This window comes from Watersipora subatra, chromosome 5, assembly GCF_963576615.1.
Source record: "Watersipora subatra chromosome 5, tzWatSuba1.1, whole genome shotgun sequence".
NCBI classification, from domain to species: Eukaryota; Metazoa; Bryozoa; class Gymnolaemata; order Cheilostomatida; family Watersiporidae; genus Watersipora; species Watersipora subatra.
In genome coordinates this window covers 47,671,659-47,688,520 of record NC_088712.1, presented here as the reverse complement: position 1 = coordinate 47,688,520, position 16,862 = coordinate 47,671,659, and the positions used below count along the sequence as shown (strand labels likewise).

Below are 16,862 nucleotides of genomic sequence, written 5' to 3'. Positions count from 1 at the left end.
GTCCCTTTTTCTAACTCCAAAGCTTAGTTTTTTCTTTAAAACTTTTAAAAAGCAACGCCGTAGAAATAATTAATAACTGCATCAGGCTAGTGGTAGTTCCTTGTTTAATACAGTCTTGATACTTCGACCTATGTGAGAAACGGTTTACAATTACAATGGAAACTGCGCTAATATTTTGCAGATTATAACTTGTGCTTACTGGGCATGCAGTTAAAAGTTCATTGTTATTTTCGCGACAAGTTTTTCTAATAGCAACGCATAAAATTTTTGCTCAGCTCAAAAAATTGCTTGGCCACTAATATCAACTAGTTCAGGAGTGCAGAAAAGTTGAGGTCAGTAGACACTGTGGAAGGTATTAAACATTCAGAAGAAGATGAAATGGTTCCAAATGAATGCAACATTTCACAACAGCATTTTCATACATGAATAATATCAAGAGCAACTTGAGATCCACTTTGACTCGAGATCACCTGTGTCAGCTCTTAAAAATAGCATGCTGCAGTAGAGAAAGATTACCAAGAGATAATGAGCAGCCATAAACAATTCTATAAATCTCACTAAACTTTAAGTTATACATAGCTCTTTAGGCTCACTTTTACATTATTCAATGATATTGTAAAAGTATTCTAATAAATAAATTTAATTACAATACAACTACTAAGCATGTATTAACAGTGTGAAATGTTATACTGTAATACACATGTTATGTCGCTCCCAAAAATCTTGCAACTTTGAAATTTGGCTCTTTGAGAAAAAACTTTGCCCACCCCTGTCATAGATCAACCAGCAGCACTACTCAGTAAGAATGCATGTATAAAGTTAAACTTAATAACTCGAAACGGTCAAGTAGATAGTGTAGATCAGGGGTGCCCAACCAGTCGATCGCGATCTACCAGTCGATCTTCAAGTGCTTGGCAGTCGATCGCGGGATGATTTTAGGATAACATATAATTACAACATAAAATAATAATTATTCACTAACTAGCAGCAACTACTATTGCTGCACAGCACTTTACTAAACTACTGCACTAAAAAAGTAGTTTTAATAATAACATTATTTACCTATTATCGTTGTTTATGTATAGTCGTGTTTGATTGTGTATTTCAAGACCAACAAAAATACACGTGAACGCCATTCATAAGTTCCCAGCACAGGACCGCAGAAAAAGCCGATAGGTCCGCACTCGATACAAAACCGTGTATAGTTCTTCATGCACCCAAAATAACTTTTGTTAAAATGTTATGCAGCTTTCTGCTAGCAGTCGATCTCGTTTTTTCTTTTTGAATAAAAACATAAACCCATAAATGAGTGTTAAGACAAATCTGAAACGACAAAAAACCTATCACTTCCACAAGGAATGGGAAGAGGATTATTTCTTTGTCATTTCCAACTCTAAATGCATGTGCCTCATCTGCCAAGCCATCATCTCGCTTCCTAAGAAGGGTAACCTCGAAAGGCATTTCACAACCATGCATAAAAGGTACGAGAATGATTTTCCTGCCCAAAGTGAATTAAGGAAAATAAAATTAAAGGAATTGAAATCGCAACTAGCTGCACAGCAGTCTATTTTTACCAGGCCAAATACGAGAGGCAAAGCAGCTAAGATAGCATCATATCGAGTTTGCCAAGTTCTTGCCAAGCATAAGAAACCATTTCAAGATGGAGCAATGGTCAAGGAAGCATTTATGGAAGCTGCTGATTCATTGTTTGTGGATTTTAAAAACAAAGATGAAATCATGTCCGCAATCAAAGACGTTCAGTTATCGAGAAGTACGATGACAAGGCGATGTGAGGAAATAGAGAAGAACGTCACAGCCCAGTTGCAGAGAGATATTGCCATGTGTGAGTGTTTTTCACTTCAGTTTGATGAGTCAACAGACTCTGTGGATGTGGCACAGTTGTGCCTTTTCATAAGAATGATGTTCGATAACATGACTGCAAAAGAGGAGCTGCTTTGCATCTTGCCTCTTAAAGGACATACACGAGGTGAAGACATATTTCAAGCATTCATGGAGTTCGTTAACAAAATCCAACTGCCGCTAGGTAAGCTTGTTTCCATTACAACCGATGGGGCACCCGCTATGGTGGGCTGTAGTAATGGGTTTATAGCTCATTGCAAACAGAATGACACTTTTCCAGACTTTATTCATTATCATTGCATCATCCACCAGCAGGCTTTATGTGGGAAAGTATTAAACATGCAGGAGGTGATGGATATTGTCATGAAGATTGTTTGTTCAGTTCGAGCAAGGAGCCTACAGAGGAGACTTTTCCGCGCTCATATGGAAGAGGCTGACGCAGAACACACAGATCTGCTGCTTCATACAGATGTGAGGTGGTTGAGCAGAGGTAGATTTTTGGAAAGATTCAGAGAGCTATTGCCTGATGTAAAAGAGTTTCTCAAACAATCTAAACATGCGGAATATGCACAGCTTGAAAATGAACAGTGGCTCATGGATTTGGCTTTCCTTACTGACATTACTGCTCTTCTGAATGAGCTGAATTTAGAGCTGCAGGGAAAAAACAAAAATGTAATTAACATGATCAGCTCTGTGAACGCATTTAAACGCAAGTTACAGCTGATCTAAACCAAGCTTGAACGCCAGGACTTGCGCTACTTTCAACACATGAACTCCGAACTTGCGCGTCAGGGCAAAACCTCTGCAGAACTCAATAGTGCACATTACATTCAGCAGGTGCAAAGCATTTCATCAGAGTTTGACAAGCGCTTCAATGACTTTGCATCAGTTGAGCCTGTTGCCACATATATGTGTTTCCCATTTGCCACAGACATAGATGTGGAGGACATTGCCTTCAAAATGGGAGCACTCTTTCAGCTGGATACAACTGCATTGGAAAATGAAATAGTCTCCCTTCAAAATGACATAGAGATGAAATCCAGGGCAACCACTGAGAGGGAAAAATTGTGGGGATTGTTGTTAGAGGAGAAGTATCCAAACATAAGAAGATGTGCTTTTAATTTATCAGCCTGCTTTGGATCAACCTACCTGTGTGAATCTGCATTTTCTTACATGAAGATAATAAAATCAAAATACAGATCCACCATGACAGATGACCACCTACTGGCGTGTATGAGGCTTGCAACAACCTGCTACTACCCTGACTATAAGAAACTAGCTGCATCCTCCCAGTGCCAGGTTTCTCACTAAGGTAGAGAATGAATGTTTTTCCTTTAAAATTATGTTACTTACTGGATCACTGCATTATATAAGCATATATGTGGAACTTAATAAAGGTGATAGGCTCACCACTACAGGCTCAAGTTTGTTTTTAATTTTTTGTTTCGGGGCTTCGCTAGACTAGTCGATCTTTGAAGGCAGGCAAATATAAAAGTAGATCACATGTCTAAAAAGGTTGAGCACCGCTGGTGTAGATGAAACTAATTGCAGTGTTTTTAAACTAAAGTTTCCCAAGCTTTTCCTAGGATTAGAGAGCAGGAATCTTTGTAGAAATGGAGCAGAAAGTGTAGTCATAAAGCTAGCTAACAGTACGAAATCATTTCCTATTCAACGTGGTAATCCCTGACAAATAAGCTAATGAACAAAGTGAAATCAGAGCTGGAGAATACGGTTGCTCAAAATGTCATATTCCCGATTAACTGACCAACCGATTGGTGCACACCGATTGTTGTTAGAGATAACCTATTAGCAACACTGACCTGAGGATGATTTTGCTTTAATAACCTTCAAAGCTAAGAGAGGCTACCTCGAGAGCGGGAAAGCATTTATTCATGTTAAGGCCCTGGAGTGAGACAAGATCTGACGGAGACCCATGTGACTCGAATCTGCCCTTACTGGTGAGTTACTAAACCATCTGCTTATACCGATCATCATCATTGCGAAGAAACATCAACAGGTTCATATCTGTGTTGACTACACTGAATTTAAAACAAGTGTTAAGCAAGAAATTTACTCAGTGGCCTACTGTCTAATAGTCTTCCCATGACCTTTATGGGTGCACACATCTGGCAGGGCTGCATTAAGAGCGGCTACTGCTTGTTTAATGTTGATCTAATAATAAAGCACTTGTTGTGCAACACTAAAAATAGGAATTGCTATTATTATGGAATATTGGGAAAACATCTTGTTTCCGGTTTACGTTCAGAATAAATGACACCTCTTAACAAAAACTAATGTAAAACAATCCATTCTAATCTTGTATATCATCACTTATCACGCATGGTGGGAGCCGTCGAATATAGTCATGGGTGACGAAGAGCAGGGAGAACCATCAGTAGCACTGCAACAGGTGCTTATTCACAGAAACGCACCCCGAGTAGAACCACGAGGTGAGCGTTTTGAATTGTGAGCATGAGCTCAACTTCAAAAAACTTAAGAAAAGGTGGCAGTCTTTTTATATTTTTTCCATGTTGTCTGAGAAAGCCTTAGAATATCAGCACCAATTTTCGCTTTATGCATTGACAGTGCTACAAGAGTAGTAAAATCTAATCATAGGTATCAGATGCTCATACAAAAACCATTTTAGGGGAATGAAATGTGGTACCCAAGAGTTAGGAGTTCAACGTGCGCAACCATCTTCCAGGAGAGCCATTTGATGCCTTCTATGCATAACTACAGTCTCTTGCAAGTAAATACTTATTTGACTATCGACCAGCAACAGCAAATGATGCAACTCAGTTAGACGAGATGTTAAGGGATCCCGCTGTGTTAGACATAGAAGTGTCTGTATGATAATTCTGTATTTTGAATTCATTGGGTGTAATTGTGACTCTTTACTTTGTAGTCAGCCGCCAGAGACTCAATATGACAGACATTTCCTGCTATCATCTTAGCCACGGGTCTGCCAGGAACCCTCTTTATACTCTTTACAATGGGACTTGTACAACTACTGATTGACAAGATATACTGTCTATAGTGCTGCATGATAACACGATATTATTCGATATGATGATGCATTTCAGTGGATGATTTTATATTTGGTCAGTTTTCAAGTCGATATGAATATCGAAGCCGATATTTTATCACAATATCGCCTTATTTTATTTTGCAAAAATGTAGTTGTCTATTCTCGTTATTGTAACAAGATGACAACTCCTGTTTTTCAACCGATATTAACCAATATCCCTTCATATCGTTTATGTTAAAGCCTAACACTATATATCGAAAGAAGACAACTCCAATGTTCGATACTTTTCGATATATTTTGAGACCAAATAATCAAATGTACATGCAAAGATACAGTGCAGCACTAACTGTCTACCTCATTGGGTACACCGGTTGTGACGCAGACTAACTAACGAATCTAATGTTTAATTTCGTAAATAAAACTAATATGTTGCTGGACAACATGTGACAAGCATAGAGTATTTATTAGTATATTCCATTGGTACATGTAACTTCCTTTTTATTCAACTGACCTTTATATACAAAATTTCTTGCTTCCTTTTATATTCATCAGACTGGTAGCACGGTAAAGGTTTTACACTCACATACAGTCTGAAAGCTCATCATTCCTGTCTATATGATTACCATCCTCAATCTCAATCAATCATGCACCTAAGCAAACATGCACAGACTAAACATAGTAAAGAATAGAATAAGATAACAAAGCGAATTTAACGCTGACGAATGTGTCGATGTGGAATAATTATGTATGGCACAAATTTTTCCTTTTTGACTTATAAAAACATTATTACTCCATGCAATTTTATTAAATAGACAATTGTTTGTTTCAAATTTTCTCAAAAGTGAACAGTCAAAGTCAAAAACTTCTAATAACGTCACACAGTGGCAGCAAAATTTTGTGTGTGGGTTAATAAATATTCATGCCTGACACTTCCAAGTTCACGGAGACCAGACAAGCCGTCATACAACAGAAAACAATTCCTAGAATTGATCAGGCAGAACAATTAGTCCTAAACTCTGACAAAGAACTAAACATTAGACATTTTAAGAGCAGGCGGCAATCGTTTTATGTTCGTTAAGACTCGATGGAGAGTCTGAAGAATATCAAAGGGCACTACTATTGCATACACGTGGAGACGTGACAAGAGTGATAGAATCTAGTCACAGCTATACTACTAGTCAATCACTAGTTACTATATTTGCTATTCTTGAAAAATATTGTGTGGGGGAAAGCAATGTAGTCCATGCAAGATACAAACTCAACACACACAACCAGCTTCCATCTGAATCTTTTGAGACATTTTACATTTTACTAAGAGCTTAGATCTCTAGTGGAAAAATGCAACTTCAACTACAGAGCTGTAACTGGTACTGAAACATGACCCCTAGACAAAATACTGAGAAAAAAAAGTCTTAGGAACCAAAGATGATAGTGTTAGAAAGAAGTTAATCTCAAAGGACAACCAACTTACAATGGATCAAGCAGTAAACACGCTGCAACAATGAGATTACTTCTACTGTGATACAGTCAGGGTCAAAAGGTGCTGACGCTGTAGATGCAATAAACAAAACCTTTGACAAGACTACTGAAAACAGGTCACAGGGATCTGTAGCATCAAAGTCGTACCTCAACAATCTCAAACAGCTCCTAACAAAGCTCTGAACAACAAGAATGCACACGGTGTGAACAGCATCTAGGTCATGAAAAAAAGATTGCACACCAAAAGAACAGTGTAGAGCTTGCCATGATGTTGATCAATTTGCAGCCCAGAGCCAATCTAAGAAAGTACAAGAAGTAGCATCGACTGGCTCAGATGACTTATTCTTCACAGGAGAGTTCCGTATTAGTCAGTTAACCTATAAGCTCAAGAAAAGCTACCATAGAGGTCAATGGTTGTCTTGAAGAGTTCCAATTGGACGCTGGAGCTGATTGGATGGTCTTGAGTTATAAAGTTTCTCGGTTTAAAAAAAGCTCAAAAACATTAATTTCAAGGTTTCAGATAGCTGTAAAGCATGATGACAAACCACTGTGAATATATGCTGCCAAGAAGTTGCCATTACCTTTTAGGAAGAAGACTAAAGCCGTACTAGAAAAAATGCTACACAAGGGCGTAATATCACAAAATAATGAGAATGCGGTATAAAGCCAGATCCTACTAAGCTGAAAGCCACTAAGGATTTCCCAGCACCTCTCAACATGACTAAGCTCAGACGCCTCGATGGTATGCTTAACAAGTTGAATAAGTCTGTTCTTAACTTAGCAACACTGATCGAACCTATGAGAGAGTTGTTAAAGGAGACTAGATAGTGATAATCGAGACACAAACAAGATCAAGCATTCATTCAAATCAAGGAATTGCTTGTTTCTACCACTATTATGGCTCACTATGACAGCCACCATGAGACTAGTTAGCACAGATGGTAATCAGAGTGATCTAAGGGCTACCATGTTCCAAATACAGCATGATGGAACAAGAAAGCCTGTCAACTATGCAACAAGGCCTATGACTGATACAGAACAAAAATACGCTGTCATTGAGGAGGCCCTTGCCATGGCTTAGGTATGTGACAAACTGGACCGATATCTTAGAGGTATCCAGTTCACAATCAAGACAGATCACCAGCCACTTGTCAGACTGATGAATGTCAAACAGATAGACCAAGTCCCTGCTAGAATCCTTAGATTGACGCTTAGACTAATGAGGTATGCTCCAACACTATATCAAGCCAATGATGGAGAATCATCAAGCTGATGCCTTGTCTAGGACACTAGTTGACAGTCCTTCCAGAATTAACTATGAAAAAAAAATGAGAGCAACGCTGCGGCTATCTTCAACACAAAAAACACATAATACAGCACAGTATAAAGCAGCTCAACTTCAAAATCCTATATGCGTGGAAGTGCTAAGCTATTTGCAAAAAAGGGTTGGCCTGGTTATAAGAAAATTGCCTACACAGCCATTCATCCTTGCTGAAACCAAAAAGGTCACTTCACAGAAATAAGAGAGCTTCTAATTTTTGACCAGAGAATTGTAGTATCAAGGAGTCTACGGATTACCACATTACATCGGATTCAACAAGCCTATCAATGTGAGGTCAGATGCCTCGCACGAGCCAAGAGAGCCGGTTGATGGCCTTTTATAAGCACCAATATCAAGGAAATGATCAGAAGCTATGAATGCAAGATCCATTCCCCAGCACCAGTGGGGCCCTTGAACCCATCTACACTTCCCGGTAAAGCTTAGTCTAGAGTAGGAACAGACATCTTCAAGTTCCGACTACAAGATTACCTGCTAGTTGTAAACTACTACAGCAAGTATATCGAGGTTAGGAGGTTAGTGTCTATGGCAGCTATGGCCAAATAATGAATCTAGATCTGGATCTTTCTAGTTTCTTTTGTGGATCTTTCCAGCCTTTTCGTGGATCTTTCAAGCTGGCTGCCAAAATATTTGTTTGCAGTATTTATTATAAGATTCAGTTTAAAAAATTTTCAAAAAAAATGTAAAGAACATTTAATCACTTTTTTTAGACATATTTTGAAACCTTTTAAATTTTTTTTTACAAGCATCAAAACTATTTTGAGAGTGCCATATTGTTTCCTGTAGAGTACCAATTGCAAGATACCAATATGGCGAGTAGCAGTAAAAAGCGCAAAACTGATGTAGAGAACAGTCAGTTCAACCCAGACTGGACAGAGGAATACATTTTTGTACTCAATCCCAGTAATCCACCTAAGTGCTTATTGTGTAATATTACATCGAGTTTGAGGAAAAGCCAAAACATTAAACGGCATTTTCTTTTTCAGCATAAAAAATTTAATGCCCATTATCCACCTGGCTTCTGTGTCAGAAAACAAAAAAATGCCTCGTTTGCCAAAAGCAACAATTCACAGAAACAATGCTTGGCAGCATTTGTGTTAGAGCAATCAAGAACCGCTGAAACAGCGCTAAGCATCAGTCACATCTTAGCCAACCACATGATGCCGTACAAACATGCTGAGGTTGTGACGGAATACCTCATTGAAGCTGTCATAGTTCTACATCCAAGCAAGAAAGACATGATTGCCAGCATGAAATCTTTGCCATTCTCAAGAAATACATGAATGGTCAGATGTACCGACATTGCCCAGGATTTGATGGACCAAACAGTGGTTGAACTCGAAAAATTTGAGTTCAAGCAATAGCTTTATATGAGTAAACAGACCAGACCGATATTTCTCAATTATCTGCAGTTGTTAGGTGAGTTTATATTATTATGACCTTTTAGTGCAATATTTGAATCCAGAGTAAATAAATTAGCTGTATGATGCAAGATAATTACACTGTCATGTGTGTTATTGTGGTGCCTGTAAGCACAACTGACCAATTGCTATTTATATATATCCAGGTACTTTTACAATGGCATTTTCATTGAAGAATGGCTAGCGCTGCTAAATTTCGAAGGTAATACTACCGCTGCTGCGATAAATGATGCGCTCATAGAAAAAAATTAACAAGCTTCAGCTGCCAAATCAGAAAATATGCGCAATTGCAACTGATGGTGCACCAGCCACGATTGAAGCATATCAAAGTAATTTTAATAGTTGCATAATATTCAGGTTTGTTTATGTTATTGCACTAATAATAAAAAGAAGTCGGTTCCTATTTTTTATCTCACGATAAAATGAATAAATGATGACACATTCTAATTTACATTTAACCTATAACTCATTCATCTGTAGGTGTTGTCAGCAAATTGAAAGCCGAGTACTGCCTTGATCTGATAGGAATCCATTGCATCCTCCACTAGTCTGTCCTCTGCGTCAAGCTGTCAGAAGACTTTCAAGAGCTGATGATTACCTCGATGAAACTAATCAACAAACTGGAAGCAAACTCATCGCTAAAACACCGCCAACCGAGATAATTTCTTAATCAGAATGATGCAGTATCTTAATCAGAATTACGCAGTATACAATGATTTATTCCCACATAATGTGAGATGGTCAAATAATAGCAATGCCTTGAGAAGGCTGGGGGACCTACGTAGCGAGTTGGGACTGTTCTTGAATGAAAAAGGTCAGAACAGCAGTCTGGTCGAGAGTATCAACCTATGCAATCTAGCTTTTCTTGTTGACTGTTTTGCCCATCTGAGCAAATTGAATCAGAAGCTACAAGGCAAAAGCCAAGCAATTTTTCAAATGTGGTTCGTTCAATCGTTCAGGCAACAATTATTGTTGTTCATTGTGGATGTCACGAAAAATATGCTTCACTTTCCATGCTTAAAAACAAATCTTATAGGAGCTTGCTGTGATGTTGATTTGCTAATATTGGTGACACTTTTGGAAAAATTGACTGCTGAGTTTTCAAGTAGGTTCAAGGAATTTTATGCAATCAGTTCTGTCATTGACCTTGTGTCACATCCACTATCCATAGATGTTAACGGCACATGGAAAACCTAATTACAGCTGAGTATGCCTTACTGGTACCTCTAATACAGGTAGAACTGTGTAATCTTAAAGGAGATGAGATTTCTATCAGGGATCCAAATACGTTTTGGTCATCACTTGTAAGCTTGGAAAAGTACCCAATAAGTGCTGTGCTAGCTAGAAAACTACTTACTGGCTTTGCCTCATTTCACCTATGTGAATCATGGTTTCCAGACATGAATTTTGTAAAAAAGAATCACGACTTACAAATACTCATCTTCATGAACTTGTAAGGGTTGCTGTAAATAGCGGGATACCGCGTTTTGATAGTATTGTGAAGTCAAAGCCTGTTGTATATGCGTGTGTCTGCCTTGTGCCCACTCCTATTGCGGGACCTTAGGTTAGGTATGCCAGTCCGGCATTGAGAGGTCGCGCTGCAAGTCCGTGGACCTATAGGAGTTGACATGTGGACGGCCACCGTGGTATATATACATGTGACGAACTGCAGATGCGGCCTTTTCCTTGTTGATCTATTGGTAAGTGTACATATTCTACATGGCGCAGTCGGCAGGATTGCCGCTGCCTGGTTGTTAAAAGTGATTTGTGCTGTGATACTTGTGTTCAGTGTTTTGCAGGTTCTATACCTCGTGGTAAGTGTCTCGTGCGTGGTTTCCGTGCTTTCAGTGTTTGCAGTGTTGTGGTGCTCGGTGAAATTTAGTGTTTATGATGTAGAGGTGCTCAGTGAAACCCAAAGTTCACAGTGTTGTGGTGCTCAGTGAAATATAGTGTTTACGGTGTAGTGGTGCTCAGTGAAATTTGGTGGAGCTTTTAACACTTGTGTAGTGTTCGTGTTGTGTTACGCGTCAATTATAGCATTTAATTTTAATGAGTTTCTCTCATTAAAATTGGATAGTGGTGACATTAATGGTTCATGGAAAAGATGGTTTGATAGTTATTAAATTGTCGAGGAAATGGTTAGTATGAGATTGGGCAAGGATGAAGACGGCAACTATAAATTTAGTGACCGTATGAAACTTCTTGCGTTATTACACGCAATAAGTAGTGATGGTAGAGATGCTTTAAGCTGTTTGTTTTTGTATGCTGGGTGAAAACTCTACTTATGATGAGGCTATGGCTCATTTAGTTACGATATTTATGGTACTGTTAAAACGGTTAACGTTAAAACGATGAGATTCATTGCTGTTTCACAAACGGCTTGTGAAAAGGAAAGTAATTATTTACTTCGAGTTGAAAAACTCAGTAGAAACGGTAATTTTGGTGGTTATGGGGATGTAAGGAAAGAATTTGCTCTTGCAATAGCTGTTAATGGCTTGCGAGAATGTTCTTTACGTGGGTAATTAATACAACAAATGGAGTTGAATTGGAAAATTCTAACGGCTACTTTGATGGCCGGAAAACTCGTGCGAGAATTTGACGCCATATTGGAAGGCGCTAGATGTGAAATTAGCAAACTTGGGAGTTTCGAAAATTTCGACAAAAGCTCCTAAAAATAAATCTAAAGTAACAGAAGCCAGTCGTTATTCAAGTTCTGATTCAAGTGTTTGAATTAACAGAATTTCACAAAAGCAGCGTAAAAGTTATTATGATGAAAGGTCTAAGAATAAATAATCAATAAAATGGAGTAGAAATTCCGGTTACGAATCAGGAGCAGGTATAGAGACTCTAGCAGGTCTTCAAGAAACTCTAGCGTTGATAGGTATAACCGCAACTGGCGTGTTAAGTCTAAGGATAGACAGTCACCTAAGAGTGATGATGAATGTTACAACTGTGGTGATGGGAATCACAGGCTACATAGTTGCCCTGCATCTAGATGTTTTGTATGTAATAGGAAAGGTCATACTAGTATTGACTGTTACAAAGATGGCGCCGAGAATTCTCGCGAAAGTGGGTATAAACACCGCTACAACAGAAGTAGTAGTAGAGAATGCGATCGGAGTGGGGGCAAAAGCCCTGATAGAAGGGATAGAGATAGTACACATTCGTACTACCCAAGTAGAAGTGTAAGGTTTTCATCTGCAAATCTTAAATAACTAGATAATAAAATAGTTAAGACCATGAAGGTATATGATGGTGAAATTGATTTCACATTTGATACAGGTGCTGATGTTTCTACTTTGACTGTTAAGACATCAAGTAAACTTGGTTTGAATTTGAAAGAGCCAGATCGACACCTTAGTGGTGCTGATGTTTCAAGTCTAAGAGTTTTTGGGTTCAGTAGAGTAAATATAGAGAGGTCATATCGTAGTACTGATGCTCCAGTATATGTGTTAGAAAGTTCTAGATGCAACCTTTTAAGAATGACAGAACTTAAAAATCCTAATTTACTCGCTGTCATTAATGATATGTGTACGGAAAATTTCGATAATATTAAGAAATTTCCTTAAATGTTTGAAGGCTTGGGTACTATGCCTAGTATGTTTTCCATCACCTTGAGGGGTGAGGCGGAACCCGTCAGGTTGTATTCCCTGAGATCAATTGCAGCTGGGTTAAGATCTCAGGCTAAGAAAGAGCTTGATAAAATGCTCACTGATAAGGTTATAGAAAAAGTAGAAATACCTACTGATTGGTGTTCGGGTCTAACAATAACTTCGAAAGCTGGTGGTAAAATCAGAATGTGTGTGGATTTAACCAATTTAAATGAAGGAGTTAAAGGGAAATTTACCCTCTACCTAAGATTTTAGATTTGTTATGTAAACTGTCTAAAGTCACCATGTTTTCTAAACTCGATGCAAACTCTGGTTTTTGGCAGGTGAAATTAGACCCTAACAGTAAATTATTGACCACGTTTGTAATACTGTGGAGACGGTTTTGCTTTAGGCGAATGCCTTTTGGAATTTCCTCAACTCCAGAATACTTTCAAAGAGCAATGGAGAAAGATATTGGATTTTTGGAAAGGCGTTATCTGTTTAATTGATGACATATTAGTGTATGGTTCTGACCTATCACAACATTGGGCGAGACTTCGCAAAGTTTTGGACAGAGTAGAAAGCTCTGGGATGACCTTGAGAAAGGAAAAATGTGAATTTGGTTTAATGGAAGAAAAATTTCTTGGAAATATGGCTAGCGGCAGTAGTACCAAGCCAGATCCTGGTAAGATAGAAGCTATAGTTAACATGTTACCTCTTTCAAATAAAACCGAAGCGTTTCACTGGTATGGTTAATTACCTAATGAAGTTTAGCAAAAAACTAGCTGAACTTTGTATTCCTATTTATAAAGTGTCAGACTCTAAATCTGAATGGTATTGGGGGCCTGATCAGCAACAGGGTTTAGAAGACGTTAAAAAGTTTAAAAAACCAGTTCTATGTACGTTTGATCCAAGAGCTAAACATCGGGTGTCTGTGGATGCCAATAAAAATGCTCTTGGTGCCATTTTATTGCAACTAGCTGGTGAAAATGAATGGCAACCAGTTGAGTATGCATCGCGGAAAATGTCAGAAACGGAAGCTCTTTATGCTATGGTTGAAAAAGAGCAAGTATATTGCATGTACTTGCATTAGCAAGTACATGGGCTTGTGAAAAGTTTGACTACTACTTACTAGGACGGAAATTTGAAATAGAGTCAGATCACAAACCTTTGATCTCGATTCTAGGGGAAAAAGATCTCTCATGCTTGTCAGAGAGAATACAACTGTTTAAGTTAAAGTTAATGCGGGATGATTACAATATTTTTCATACAGCAGGCAAGGTTACAGGAGCAGAATACCACATGCTATTCATGATTACATGAAGGTTTACATGATTACATGCAAGAAATCATTGCGCCTTTTGATAGCCCAATCCCATGGAAAAGTAATATGGTAGTGGCCAAGAAACCTATTATTAAGAAGAGAATCTTTATAGATCCGCAACAATCAAATGAAGCTCTACAGCAAGAATCCTACCTATGCCAGCATCGAAAATGTCTTGCCACAGTTCAAAGATGCTAGTCTTCTGAATAGTAGATTTTAGAGTTGGTTCGTGCAATTGTGCAACTGTTTGGCAGGGCAATAAGAACTACGTTTGAACTGCCAAAGATTATGAAAATTTTGAGCAAAAAGAAAAAATCAGGCAGCCAGAGATTAAGCTCACCTTTGATAAAAAGTGTTGAGTTTCTGAGATGCCTGAATTAAAGGATTATGATAAAGTTTGGGTCAAGTCACCATTTGATGCTGGGACTGGAGGTAGCGTGGTCCGCAAGGATCCTTTACCGGACAGCTAATGGGTGAGGATAGGAGACAGAGAACTCCGAAGAAACAGGAGACATTTGTTTTTGCAACATGAAAATGAGTTTGAGAGATTCGTGGGTAATGATTCTGGTAGCTGCCCGATAGATACCGAATGTCCAATAGTACTTGAAAGTCCGCCTAACGGCAGTAATGAGACACGCCAAGCAGCTGGACGATGCATCGGCAGTAGAGCCGAATGAAGCACCTTTTACCACTGCAAGGCGTGGCAGGGTCGTTCGGCTTAATAGGTATTCTGATATGGATTACACGTAATAGTTATAGCTTCTGTTATAGATTATAAGAACATACAAACTTTCATGACCGAGCCTAGCGGAACAGCAAAGGGTGATGGCCCGAGTAGTGGGAAGAGCTCCGGTGACAAGAGAAATGACGGCACCAACGCCGCTAAAGTTTTTGGTAAAAATGGTAAACTGTACTGCACGATCCGCAGGTGCAACCACGATCATGTAGCTAGCGAATGTCCAAGGTTTACTTGTAATAGGTGGCAAGCTTTCGGTCATTTTGTCAGAGACTGTAAGGTGCCAAAATGTGTTTTTTTGTCACAAATTAGGCCATGAGGTTGCTGAATGTGATAAAGGGCGGCCACATGGTCTCGTGGTAAAAGAAAGATTACAGTTCCCAGTAGTAATGAGCTTGATACTAAGGTTAAAGGTTATGCAGCAGCTGTAGCTAATACTAGTAGGCCAACACAGCCTAATGTGTTTTTAATCGGTGCAGTTAGTGATTTTGTCAAATGTTACTAGTAGGGGACCACCTGGTGAGAAAATTTATAAGGAGAAAATATTAGAGTTTGTGAGACGTAAAGAGGAAGCTAAGCTTCGGTATGAGAGAGAGAGAGATGCAGGCTATTCAGGAGGAAGAACAGAATTACGACAATGAGTTTCAGTTGTCACAAGCTATTCAAAAATCTGGATATGAGTTGCTTCATGTGAACGCTCAATTTCGGGGAACATGTACACATGCAGCCTTGTCAGTGGAAGGTTCCAGCGGTCCCAGGGAGAGTGTGTAAAGCGCAAACCCTGGTTTCCCTCGGAACAGTACATTGCCACCAAAAGCTTTTGTAGCCGAGGCCTTGGCAAATGCTGTTTCTGGTGCTGAGGCTTCGGCAAGTGATGCTGAGGCTTCGGCAAGTGATGCTGAGGCTTCGGTCGAGGCAAGTGGTGCTGAGGCTTCGGCCGAAGCAAATGATAGCAAGGCTTCGGCCAGGTTAGAGAGAAAATGTAAGGGAGGGGGTGAGTCGCATGAGGTTACTGCCTCTGACATTGATGAAGAATTGCTTAATGGGGATATGGTGGACATGACTGCAGTGCATGGTGAGCTTCTCGAGACTAACGACTGATGTTGAAATGAAAGATAGCGAGGACAATTTAGGGTCAGGCTGACTGTACCACTGCTCAACTGTTATTAATAGTTAACTGCTATAATTGAGAGCCTTGAAGTCAGCTACATGTATATGGGCATGTCGATAATTAGTCGTGGGAAAATCGCAGCACTTTTCTAGTAATTTTTCCCTAACCATTAGAATTATTTGACAAAAATACACTTTGATAAGAAGATACATAGCCTGTGTAATTGTTTATGGCAAACAAACCATTTCCCAACATTTCAAAAAGGTGCAATTTACATTTGAATGCGTTAGCCGTGGGACATCACAGAAATAGTAAAAAACCAGACTTCAATTATCTTTTGTATATTGCTCTGAATTATTACTTGACAGAAACATTGCATATAGCCAACATCAAAGTATACCCTTTGAACTGTAAGATACTTAAGACAGGTTTTTCTATCATAAGATTGTACCACTGCTATATCTAAATACTTTTGTTAGTCGTGGGACATGTAATTGTTAGTCGTGGGACATTTGTGATTTGTATACTATTTTGCACACATTGAAGTAATCAATTTGAGCATAGAGCATGCTACATTACTTTATTAAATTTTTAAAACTTATAATTATTCGTACAGCATAATAATATGTTATACATCAATTTCATTCATGTCAGAGTCACGAATTCTGGCAGAATTCACGAATCCCTAATGGTCCTCTAATGTACTCTCCTATCTAAAGACTAATAAGTCTTATACGCTGACATTTAAGCTCTCAGATCCTACACTAGTCGGGTACTCTGACTCAGATTAGGGTGGAGATTTAGACGAAAGGCGATCAACCACAGGCTATGTGTTTACTCTGGTTAGTTCCGCACCTATCAGCTGGAAATTGCACAAGCAAACAGCTGTAGCTCTATCATCAACTGAAGCCGAGTACATTGCAATGGTCGAAGCTACTAAGGAAGCCATACATCTACGACAATTGCTAAACTCA

At 38.9% G+C, this 16,862-nt stretch overlaps 2 protein-coding genes across 2 annotated transcripts; both read left to right on the top strand.

Moving 5' to 3' along the window:
- Positions 1 to 1,305: 1,305 nt before the first annotated feature.
- Positions 1,306 to 2,589, top strand: LOC137397422 (general transcription factor II-I repeat domain-containing protein 2-like). The gene has a single exon (XM_068083711.1). The coding sequence runs from the start codon at positions 1,306 to 1,308 to the stop codon at positions 2,587 to 2,589; it is 1,284 nt and encodes a 427-aa protein (XP_067939812.1).
- Positions 2,590 to 2,628: 39 nt separating this feature from the next.
- LOC137397421 (general transcription factor II-I repeat domain-containing protein 2B-like) lies at positions 2,629 to 3,171 on the top strand. Its single transcript, XM_068083710.1, has one exon. It carries the CDS (start codon positions 2,629 to 2,631, stop codon positions 3,169 to 3,171), a length of 543 nt encoding a protein of 180 aa, XP_067939811.1.
- The last annotated feature ends 13,691 nt before the right edge of the window (positions 3,172 to 16,862 follow it).